This window comes from Carassius auratus, unplaced genomic scaffold (genome assembly GCF_003368295.1).
Source record: "Carassius auratus strain Wakin unplaced genomic scaffold, ASM336829v1 scaf_tig00217130, whole genome shotgun sequence".
NCBI classification, from domain to species: Eukaryota; Metazoa; Chordata; class Actinopteri; order Cypriniformes; family Cyprinidae; genus Carassius; species Carassius auratus.
Window position 1 is genome coordinate 159,552 of NW_020528909.1, and position 12,191 is coordinate 171,742.

General features: G+C 36.3%; 1 protein-coding gene across 1 annotated transcript; it reads right to left on the reverse strand.

The window, feature by feature from the left end:
- Positions 1 to 302: 302 nt before the first annotated feature.
- On the reverse strand, positions 303 to 11,176 carry LOC113100052 (uncharacterized). Its single transcript, XM_026264921.1, has 7 exons — positions 11,106 to 11,176; positions 10,402 to 10,719; positions 9,760 to 10,298; positions 9,563 to 9,634; positions 9,387 to 9,437; positions 741 to 769; positions 303 to 354 (listed from the first exon to the last, which is right to left on the reverse strand). Exons 1-3 carry the CDS (start codon positions 11,164 to 11,166, stop codon positions 9,958 to 9,960), a joined length of 720 nt encoding a protein of 239 aa, XP_026120706.1. The 5' UTR covers positions 11,167 to 11,176; the 3' UTR covers positions 303 to 354; positions 741 to 769; positions 9,387 to 9,437; positions 9,563 to 9,634; positions 9,760 to 9,957.
- Between the last annotated feature and the right edge of the window lie 1,015 nt (positions 11,177 to 12,191).

Consider the following 12,191-nt stretch of genomic DNA (forward strand, 5'->3'; position numbering starts at 1 on the left):
GAAAGATCAAAAGGATTAACAATGCATATTAATTTGCATATGTGTCTGATTTGTGATGGTTGTTGTCCACAGAGGCATAAAGTTGACTGCAGTTTTCCTGAGCTCCAGCTTTTGTTCCTCTGATGGAAGCGTAAGTGACTTTATCATCACAGCGAACCTGAATCAACATCACAGTCTCTGTTTCAACCCACAGTTATTACAGAATGAGGTTTGAGCTCAATTCAAGACAGATTTCTATAAGAATAAAACTAATACAGGTCATGTTGAGAAGGATCAAGAACTGTTTGCTCACCTTGTTCTTCTTGGATATATTATTTATTGTACGCAGTAATAACCATAAGTCACTTCATCTGTCTGCACCAAAACACGAGTGAAGACTCATTATTTTACAGCAAATGTTTAAATCAAATATCTGTAAAAACTTCAGGTTCAGTGAAAATCTATCACAGAAACATGAGGTTATGGAAAATTACCACAGCAACTGTTAAATATAAACAAATACGAAAATAAACATTAATAACTGAAGATTAATCATACTGTTCACTGTGAGCAGGATGAATTGAAATGTTGATTGTGTCATTGTTTCCTTTATATTTCTTTCTATCTGTGAGCTTTAGATCAGAAACAGTAGAAATACACTAACTTGTGCTGATCTAATGAGAGTATTAAGAGTGTGATATTTCAGAGTCAGTCTTCTGTGGAGCTTGGTTATTAATAACTCATAGATCAACAAAACTCACCACAGAGTCATCAGTCTTTCTTCTGACATCTGAAAAATAATGACATGAGAACAGTTATGATCAAACTGTCTCTAATACAGATGACAATCAGTTTCTAAAAGAGTCTTGAAGAATCCTAGTGCTGGAATAGAAACATTATTTCTGTTAACTCAACATTCTTAAAAAACGCTGGGTTGTTTTTTCAACCCAAATGCTGGGTTGAAACCATTGGATAGGACTTTGGGTTGTTTTAACCCAACTTTGGGTTCAAAATTTGTCTCTCCTATAATCCAGCGGCGCTGGGTTGGGAACATGGACGTGAAGGAGAGCACGCACGTAAGGTTAAGATCGTACGCCTCCAGTGCGAGCAGCCGCCATTTTCTCAGCGTGAAAGAAGCAAGAAGCGAGTGAAAGACATAATGCTAAGTAAAGATCCAAAGCGTAAAGTAATCGTTTTGTTTACCCAGTTGTATGAAAGGCGGAAGGTTTTATGAAAGGTAGACACAAAGGAGCTTAACGTTATATAAAAAAAGACAGATGCGGTTTTCGCCTTAGAAACGGAAGACTTAACAACCTCATTTAACGTTACTGAGCGGAAGAGGTACTTTTAATATAACGTTCGTGAATGTCTTATGTCATATTTACATAAGATTCTACATTATCTGCACTTTTTGAGGCGTTAATAGACGATCATGGTTACGGTCACACTCATTTTTTTTTTTTTGCGGTTAAACTGAATGTACGTTAGTCTCCTAAAGGAAACAGCATTGTGTAGTAAAGACGAGCATAATTATGTTTGATGCTGTTGAAGTGATAACTGTTAAAAGTATGTTTTACATGTAATATTTCAGACTTGTCGAGCTCGTGTCGTCATTGTCCCAGCGCCGAGAGTTAAAGACACAGAAGCTGTTTGTGTGAGAGTCGCAGACTGTGTGAGGAGGAGGAGCTGTTCTTCTGAAGAGAGGGACAGACGGGTTTAAGGAGAGTAAACTTCAGAATAACATCAAGTTATCTTTATTTTTACTAAGACTAAAATAATGTTTGTTTCTGTAGATGTTGAAATCCAGAGACAAGATAACTTCATTCTTATGAGACTGATGTGAGGTTTTTTTTTTTTTAGAAAATGTATGTTTCTGTTGTGTCCTTCCTGTTTACTTCACATTTTGATGCAACAACAGTGTGATCACATGTTAATATTTTATTGAAACCATTGATGTCCCTCTTTGCAGAACTCAAACTAACTGGAGTTAAGGGGACAGAAGTCTGCTTGTGTGAGGAGGTGGTTTTCTTAGCAGAAAGATAAGGCAAGTAGCAGTTTAACTTCATAATTTCATGTTATCAGTTATCAGTTGTTGTTTTTTTTACTAAGAGTAAAATGTTTGTTTTTTGTTTCTGTTGATCTGTACAAAAAAATTATATATATATATAACACTGACGGAAATGGATATTTGTTCTATACCCTACTGAATAACTTGAAAAGGAGAGGCTTGATGGAGGAAGTGGGGATTATTGTTTTACTGACTTTGATCCACCTGAGTTTGTGTGTGTTTGAATCACCTCAGGAGTCGGTACGAATCCAATATTCCCGGGAGTTTCTTTTACAATGGTACAACCCTAACAACGTGAAACAACCCGCGGGATTTGGCTATCCTGATTTGGGAAGTTTATCACCTGTTGCTGTTGGACAAAAACAAAATTGCTCGCGACAAAAGGACTCTACATTTAAAGTTCGAAAGAGAGGACGGAAAGGAGGTGTTCGTCAGAAAAGACTGAAAAAAACTAATTCTTTCTAAAACTCCTCTCCCTATAATTTTGTTAACGAATGTGCAGTCTTTACGTAAAAAGATGGATGAGCTCCAAGCTATGGTGAAATTCCAGCATTCAAAAACAGAAAAAAATAGTGCAACTATCTTTATGAACTGTATAATTATATAATGATTTACTTAGTATACATAATATACATAATATACATGATCGATCCATTGACTGTAATCTGTGTCAGAATCGACATAAATCCAAGTGCTTTATCAGATCCTTGTTTTTGATTTGTTTTATGTGAAAGTAGCTCTGTCAAGTGTTTTCTGTGCTTTTTTGGAGAGTTTTCTCATGCAAATGTGTTATTATGTGTTTTTGCACTCACGACAGACCTTACTTTCACTTTGTTTTCGTGCATTTTCCAAAGCAATAGGCTATGTTAAGTAGTAGTTCAAAAGACTACTTACTGGTTTAATATGGGAGAGTTTGAACCAATCTGGGCACGGGGTGGGACTAAGCATTGGTTTCTTCCTATAGGAATACCCTTCTCGTTTCTTCTGACGAATCAATGTTGTCAAAATGCGATGACGTAATAATAGCCAAATTAGATAAATATCTCAGAAACGTGGATAATCTCTGCTTTACGTCACTTTTTAAAGCATTCAGATTGGATTAGCGGTAGGGCTGGGATAAACGATTATTTTTTAAACGATTAATCTAGCGATTATTTTTTCGATGCATCGATTAATCTAACGATTAATTTTTCAAGACCGATTCGATTTCGATTATCTCCCCATTAAATGACTACTAACAATTTATACATGTTTATTTACATATCTGAATGAAAAAAAAAAAACATGAATTCCTTAACATTGCAATATATGTGACTAGTAAGACAATTCTCAAATAACCATTATGATGAGTTTTGTTCCACCCGCTTAAATGCTAAAAGTACTTGCGCTGTAAAAACTATCAAGACTGTGTCTGTTCCCCGAATAGTGAGGTCAAAATATAAATATAATATAGGATCTAGAAAAAATCTTATCGTAAATAAACCAGAAAAATGTAAAGTAAATGAACAACAACAATTTTTAAAGTTTGGGCTCATAATTATTAGATCACTCACACCAAAAGCAGTTATTGTAAATGAAATGATCACAGATAATAGTTTTGATTTACTCTGCTTGACTGAAACCTGGCTAAAACCAAATAATTATTTTGGTCTAAATGAGTCCACTCCACCAAACTACTGTTATAAGCATGAGCCCCGTCAGACTGGTCGTGGCGGGGGTGTTGCAACAATATATAGTGATATTCTCAATGTTACCCAGAAAACAGGATATAGGTTTAACTCTTTTGAAATACTTCTGCTAAATGTTACTCTGTCAGACATGCAAAATAAATCTAATGTATCTCTTGCTCTGGCTACTGTGTATAGACCACCTGGGCCGTATACAGAATTCCTAAAAGAATTTGCAGATTTCCTCTCAGACCTTCTAGTTACCGTTGATAAGGCGCTAATCATGGGAGATTTTAATATTCACGTTGATAATGCAAATGATACATTAGGACTTGCGTTTACTGACCTAATAAACTCCTTTGGAGTCAAGCAAAATGTCACCGGGCCCACTCATCGTTTTAATCATACACTAGATTTAATTATATCGCATGGAATCGATCTTACTGCTATAGATATTGTACCTCAAAGTGATGATATTACAGACCATTTCCTTGTATCGTGCATGCTGCATATAACTGATATTAACTATATGTCGCAGCGATACCGTCTGGGCAGAACTATTGTTCCAGCCACCAAAGAAAGATTCGCAAATAACCTGCCTGATCTATCTCAACTGCTATTTGCACCCAAAAATACACATGAATTAGACGAAATCACTGATAACATGGGCACTATTTTCTCTAATACATTAGAAGCTGTTGCCCCAATCAAATTGAAAAAAGTTAGAGAAAAACGTACTGTACCATGGTATAACAGTAATACTCACTCTCTCAAGAAAGTAACTCGTAGTCTTGAACGCAAATGGAAAAAAAACTAACTTAGAAGTTTTTAGAATTGCATGTAAAAACAGTATGTCCAGCTATAGACAGGCTCTAAAAACTGCTAGGGCAGAGCATATCCACAAACTCATTCAAAATAACCAAAACAATCCAAGGTTTTTATTTAGCACAGTGGCTAAGTTAACAAATTACCAAACGCCACCTGATTCAAATATTCCACCAACATTAAATAGCAGTGACTTTATGAATTTCTTCACTGATAAAATAGATAACATTAGAAATACAATAGCGAATGTAGATTCTACATCATCTAACACTTCAGTTTCATCCATCGCACCCAAAGATAAACTGCAGTGCTTTACAACCATAGGACAGGAAGAGCTAAATAAACTTATCACTGTATCTAAACCAACAACATGTTTATTAGATACTGTACCCACTAAATTACTGAAAGAGCTGTTACCTGTAGCAGAAGAACCGCTTCTCAATATCATTAACTCGTCGTTATCTTTAGGTCACGTCCCAAAACCATTCAAGCTGGCGGTTATCAAGCCTCTTATTAAGAAGCCAAAACTAGATCCCAGTGTACTGGTAAATTATAGGCCTATTTCAAATCTTCCATTTATGTCTAAAATTTTTGAAAAAGTTGTGTCTGCTCAATTGAGCACCTTCCTGCATAAAAATGATCTTTATGAAGAATTTCAGTCAGGTTTTAGGCCCCACCATAGCACAGAAACTGCACTTGTTAAAATTACAAATGACCTGCTCCTTGCGTCAGATCAAGGCTGCATCTCATTTCTAGTCTTACTTGATCTTAGTGCTGCGTTCGACACCATAGATCATGACATACTCATAGATCGATTACAAAACTATACAGGTATTCAAGGGCAGGCTCTAAGATGGTTTAGATCCTACCTGTCCGATCGCTACCATTTTGTTTACTTAAATGGGGAGTCATCTCATTTATCATCAGTAAAATATGGAGTGCTACAAGGATCCGTCCTAGGTCCCCTTCTATTTTCAATATACATGTTGCCCCTTGGTAATATTATTAGAAAATACGGAATTAGCTTCCACTGTTATGCTGATGACACTCAGCTATATATCTCAACGAGACCAGATGAAACTTCCCAATTATCTAAGCTAACAGAGTGTGTTAAAAATTTAAAAGATTGGATGACAAATAATTTTCTCCAATTAAATTCAGATAAGACAGAGATACTAATTATTGGACCAAAAAACACTACACAGAATCTTGTAGATTACAATTTGCAACTAGACGGATGTACTGTTACTTCCTCTACAGTCAGAAATCTGGGTGTTACATTAGACAGCAATTTGTCTTTTGAAAATCATATTTCCAATGTTACAAAAACTGCATTCTTCCATCTTAGAAACATTGCCAAGCTAAGAAACATGTTGAAACATCTGTTTCTGATGCAGAAAAGCTAGTTCATGCATTTATGACCTCTAGACTGGACTATTGTAATGCACTTCTAGGTGGTTGTCCTGCTTCATCAATAAACAAGCTACAGGTAGTCCAAAATGCAGCAGCTAGAGTGCTTACCAGGTCAAGAAAATATGATCATATTACCCCAATTTTACAGTCTCTGCACTGGCTACCTTTTAAGTTCCGTATCAGTTACAAATTATCATTACTTACCTATAAGGCCCTAAATGGTTTAGCTCCTGCATACCTAACTAGCCTTCTACCACGCTACAACCCATCACGCACCCTAAGGTCACAAAACGCTGGACTTTTGGTCGTTCCTAGGATAGCAAAGTCCACTAAAGGAGGTAGAGCTTTCTCACATTTGGCTCCCAAACTCTGGAATAACCTTCCTGATAATGTTCGGGGTTCAGACACACTCTCTCTGTTTAAATCGAGATTAAAAACACATCTCTTTCGCCAAGCATTCGACAAATCTATCTTTTTAATTGTGAGTGTAGTTGCATCTGATCAATGGTGCATTTTTTATTCATTAGCTTGGGTTAAACTAATTTTATTTTGTTGGAACAGCAGCTATGCTAATGATGTCTGTATTTTGTTTCTATGTTTCGCCACGGGATTCACATCCTGTGGTAACTAGGATTTACACAAGCTCCAGTCTGGATCCAGAAAACCTGAGAAGAGATGATGCTGACCCCTCAGAGGACCCCAGATGATGCTAACCCTGAATCAACAAACAGAACTAACAATTATTGCTAAATGTGTGACTGAATCATATAATAACTTAATAATATTGATAGTTCATCGTCTAGCTGACTACGTCTTGTATTATTATTATTTTTTTTTTTCTAAAATCCTGTCAAAGGTGCACAAACAACTAGCTACTACTAAATATTGTAGAAACATAATTTTCTGTAAAGTTGCTTTGTAACGATTTGTTTTGTAAAAAAGCGCTATACAAATAAACTTGAATTGAATTGAAAAAAAACTTGAATGTTTATTGTTCTTAAAATTACAAAATAAAAGACTGACTAAGAATGCATAACTTTGCACTTGTATAGAGATAGCATTCAATAAAACCTTGAAGCCTTGAAAACACATAGCTTACTGAAACAAGCTTACTGAACACATAGGGCCTAGTTTACTGAAAAAAAGTTCTTCTTTCAGATGAAAATAACAACAACTTGATGTCTAGCATTCAAAAAAAAAAGTATTGTTTAGAGCTTGAAAGAATACAGTAACCAATGTAAACTTGAGGGCTTTAAGCTAATACAGAGAGTGCTTTAAATTGAAAAAAAATTAACAGTGGGAGCCAGCAGCCTGTCATGGAGAGAAAAAAATCTCTGAATGCTCCATGTGAAACTTTGGTGTTCCCCCCTTTTTCTATCCTTTCTAATGATTTGAAGACTATGAGTGCGCGCGCAGCCGGGGCTCTCTCTCGTACGCGCCCTGTCAGGCCCATCACTCACCGATCAAATAAGGCTTTGCCAGCCGCCCCAAAAAAAGATCAATGCAGAAAACCCCCTGGATTGGATATATAACGTTGGAAAGAATGTTGATCCGGCCATCGCGTATATTCAGTGCACTTAAGGTAAACGTTTTGCAAACTTTTTTTAGAGAAATAAAAACATGTCGACGAATCGATGCGCATATTTTGCGTCAACGTATTATTTGCGTCGACGTCATCGATGACCTCGATGCGTTGTCCCAGCCCTAATTAGCGGCTCAAAAGTTATAAAAAATTAAAGAACACAGTTGTTTTTTGCCGAAGGCGGCTGTCTCAGTCTTTGAGGGTTAAGAGCTAAGATCAATCGTTATAGGTAAACTAGGCCCAGAACTTTACACACAGGCAAACACAGCATGTGTAACGCAGGAAAGCGTGTTACTATAGTCTAGTAAAGTAGTGTAGTTACCAATATTATTAGTGTAATGCGTACTTGGTTACCCAAAAAAGTAATATAGTTACTGTAATCCGTTACTTTGTAACTCGTCACCCCCAACACTGATAGCATTCTAGAGCCCTGCGGTAGACAGAGACATTAAACAACCACACAAAGTGTTGAGCTTCTTCATGACTACATCAGTTATGCTAAAGAGATTATGAAAATTGACATTAATGCATGATCTGTATTCATGGCCTATGAAACAAACTGTGAGTGATTCATTTGTAAAAACAATGTTAAATGCTTGTTCTGTGTTGTTTAGAAATGGAGTTTACACAGTCTTTCATACACTTGCTCACATTCTTTCACACACACACACACACACACACACGTCTGTTAAATGTTATAATATCAATGTTAATGTTGTGGTTTATTTGTGTACTGTCATGCCAAAATAGTTGGTAAAGAACCTAACTAATTGTACATTTATTGTATAATAGTTTTTCCGTATATTTTATACAATATATACAATTGAACAAAGTCCAATTTGATCTTACATGTTCAATGCTTTATTAATTTCTTCTTACATGTTACTTTTTTGACTTTTCTGTTGTTTTAAACATTTTCCTTTTGATAATTATTATTTGTGTGTAAACGTGATTTTTAAAATTAACAATATTTGTAGGTTTAATGCCTAGCTCAATTTGGGTTCATTTTAGCCTGGCAATGCAGTGTTTCCCCACAGCCTTGCACTGAATTGGTGGCGGCACTCCACGAGTTCATTTTCTTCCAGCAGGAGGCGCTAAGAGCGGCAGAGGAAAGGTTTTCTGAAGCCACAAACACTGCCTTACACCCGTTTGACACATACTCCATCTGCAGTGCGTATTTTTTTACGCACCCATGTTAACGGATTCCAGCGTTCACACTGCACGCGGTTGCAGTCCGTTCCAGGCGCAGTGCAGCGATCGTTTACGCACCGAGTCTATTTTTGCTGTGCTGCATGCGCTGAATTAAAATGACAGCGCATTGTTCGTGGTCAAAATTTATGTGGATTGACATGGAAATGCAGTCATTTCATAATAAATGTATACTAATTAAAGCCTTTTGTGTTTCACACGCAACACATGGGTTTAGGCTGGATTTAAAGCAAGAAAGAGAGCAACTTTAGAGAAACAAGGCAACATTATATATGCACTTTTATAGAGGCAGAAAAGAAAAGCTATTTAAGACCAGCAAATCATATTAACTTCAGTTAAAACATGCAGCTGATCATCTGCAGATCACATGTAGTGAACAAATAAAACAGTTTATTATTGCACATCTGTGTTCACTGCATGAAGAAACAACCAAACCATGAGCTCTGCTCTTCAGCACAATGGATGGAAACCAGAGAAACTTCAGCAGAAAAAAATCAACATTAGACTCGACTTACAAAACAGATATAACTCTTCATTTTCATTTCTTTATTTCTGTGAAACTGCTCTTTCAGTTTAACTGATTGAATATTGTGAAGAGTATTCAATAAAACTCACAACAGTGAAAGTAAATCTGTGACTGTACCTTGTGTAGACGTTTCTGCTGGAGTCAATGCTGTTACTCTTTTAGCTTGATCTGTAAAGATGACATTACCTCAGATGAATCATAAAACATGACGATCATATTTTAGTTAACACACAAGATACCTCTAATATAACACAATGTGAAGTACTGATGTGAGAAAGTCACTGATTCTGTACCTTCAGTTTCATCTGTGTTTGTAGTTGAGCGATGCTGAGAGTTTGTGACTGCTGTCGTTGAATCAGCTTGATCTGTAAAGATGATGTTAGTTCAGATTCATCATAAAACATGAAGATCATATTTTAGTTAACACACAAGATACCTCTAATATAACACAATGTGAAGTACTGATGTGAGAAAGTCACTGATGCTGTACCTTCAGTGTCATCTGTGTTTGTAGTTGAGCGATGCTGAGAGTTTGTGACTGCTGTCGTTGAATCAGCTTGATCTGTAAAGATGATGTTAGTTCAGATTCATCATAAAACATGACGATCATATTTCAGTCACTTAACACAAGATGACTCTAACATTATCTATCATTATATTAGCACATCTAAGACTCTTCTACATCTGATCATGAGATTGTTTTCTCACCTGAGATCTTGACAGTGTATGAGACTGAGGACTTGAGTTGATCTCTCTGAGTAATATTACATCTCCACTCTCTGTTGTGATCTTCATTCAGGATTGTTGTCTTCAGAGAGATGTAACAGTGATCTGGAGCTGATATCTGATATCTGGAGTCTGAGTTTGTCAGTTTAACACCAGCCTGATTCACCCAGAACAGATCAATTCCCTCAGAACGGATCCAAGCATCACAAGAGTCTCGAGCATATGATGAATATGAATACAACTGACAGAAGAGAGTCAGAGAGAGACCTGCACTGATCTCAGTCTGTGACGGTAATGAAGAGACTGAAACACAGAATAACACACACGTCACACACTTTACAAACATCCTGAGAGATTAAATGAAGAATTTGTCCTTTTTAAATTGACCATTCAATCATAAAATTACCATGAAGAACATGCAGATAAACACCAGCATCAGTTCCTTGCCATTGTCCATTCACATATTGTTGGCAGGTGTAAGATCCCCAATCTTCTTCTGTGACGCTCTTGATGTTCAGAGAGCAGTCAGACTCCAGACTCAGTCTCTCATGTCTCTCTGTGTCTGTCTTCTTTCTCCCTCCAGCAAACAGTTCAACTGCTGATGAATCTCTGAATCTGTTATTATAGATCCATGTAGTTGATTTACAGCCAGGAAGAGCATTATTACAGGGCAGACGGACATCTTCACCAGAACTGATGAACACATGATCCACTTCACTGAGACCTGAAACACCAGAACATATGAGTGATTATTATACTATTATATTAATAAATGAAAACATAAAATTTAGCAGCATAAAAATCAGAAGATTCAGATCATACATCTTCACTTAATGCAAACAACACACTCTGTTAAATTAATTACATTTACATTTATCCAGAATAAACAGTTTGTCTTGATCAGAGAGCTGTTTGACTCACAAACACACTCTTAACATGAAGATAATTCAGCATCAGATGTTTGAGTGTGAAAGCGTCTAGTTTCAGTGCGTTCAGGAATAATCCAGTATGTTCTGTTTGTAACACAATAATACACTGATCATGTTCAGATGAACTCTTTCTCAGATTAATTCACTAACTGTCTTGAAGAGAAAACACAGATGTCTTTACCTGTGAGAAGTGAAGAGAGAAAGATCAGTCCCAGCAGACACAAGTGACACTTATCAGCCATCTTCTCTTTCTGTCAGTCTTCCTCTTCATTATGTTCTCTCAACTCTTTCTTTAAATACTCTCAGCTCTTCCTGTGTTTGTTCACTTCCTCTGATCTACAGACTGAGTGTTGAAATCCTGCTTTATAGTGAGACGATGCCAGTGCTGCTTGACTTTTCTCTTGGTAATATTGATTAATTATTTTATTTATCCAATAGAAGTCATTTGCATAAGTTTTCTAAATGTTCTAAAAGCCAGATGTGTTTTGAAGGGCTCATGGTCACATGACTGTAACAGTATGGAGCAGGGGCGTAGAGTGTGTTCGTATAGAGGTTTTCAAATGTGAATAAATATAGTTTTAAACTCAAAGAAACAGGATAGTCTGCAAATGACCTGATGTTTTTTTCTGACCCAGAAGGCGAAATGAACATCACAGAGCGCTAAACACTCCTGCAGTGTGTGTGTATGTATGTGTGTGTGTGTGTGTGTGTGTGTGTGTGTGTGTGTGTGTGTGTGTGTGTGTGCGTGTGTGTGTGTGTGTGTGTGTGTGTTAATTCATAGTCAAAGCCGGAGAAAGCGTCCACCAATCGCTGTATGAAAACAATTGTTTTCGGTTTTGTCTTTTTAAAGTCCAAAAAAAGTATATGAACAATGTAGTGCTAATTGACATAGCATTTATTACAGTACAGAAACTATTCTGCCTTATTATGTGGTAAAAAGTGTTTGTAGTATATAAACAAATCATTATTATTTGTTATTGTCCAGCAGTTATATATTTCTAAGCCAATTAAAAGCTAGAGATTAGAGAAAAATTTAAGTTGCCTATAGTATCCACTACCAGTCAGAAGTTATTGAGCCGTAAGCTTGTTAATGTTTTTTTAAGAAGTCTCTTCTGTTCACCAAGCCTGCATTTATTTGATCCACGTACTGCAAATCAGTGAAATTTTTAAATATTTTTACTAGCCTATTTAAAATAACTGTTTTCTATTTTAATATATTTCAAAATGTAATATATTGAGATTTCAAAGTTGATTTTTTTCATCATTA

Bases quoted from the DNA above. Each gene is read 5' to 3' on its own strand.
- LOC113100052 (XM_026264921.1), bottom strand. From the start codon at position 11,166: ATGGCTGATAAGTGTCACTTGTGTCTGCTGGGACTGATCTTTCTCTCT. The intron at 10,720-11,105 runs GTAAAGACATCT...CTGGTGTTTCAG, and splicing joins TCTCTCTTCACTTCTCACAG to GTCTCAGTGAAGTGGATCAT. The intron at 10,299-10,401 runs GTAATTTTATGA...TCTGTGTTTCAG, and splicing joins TTATCTGCATGTTCTTCATG to TCTCTTCATTACCGTCACAG.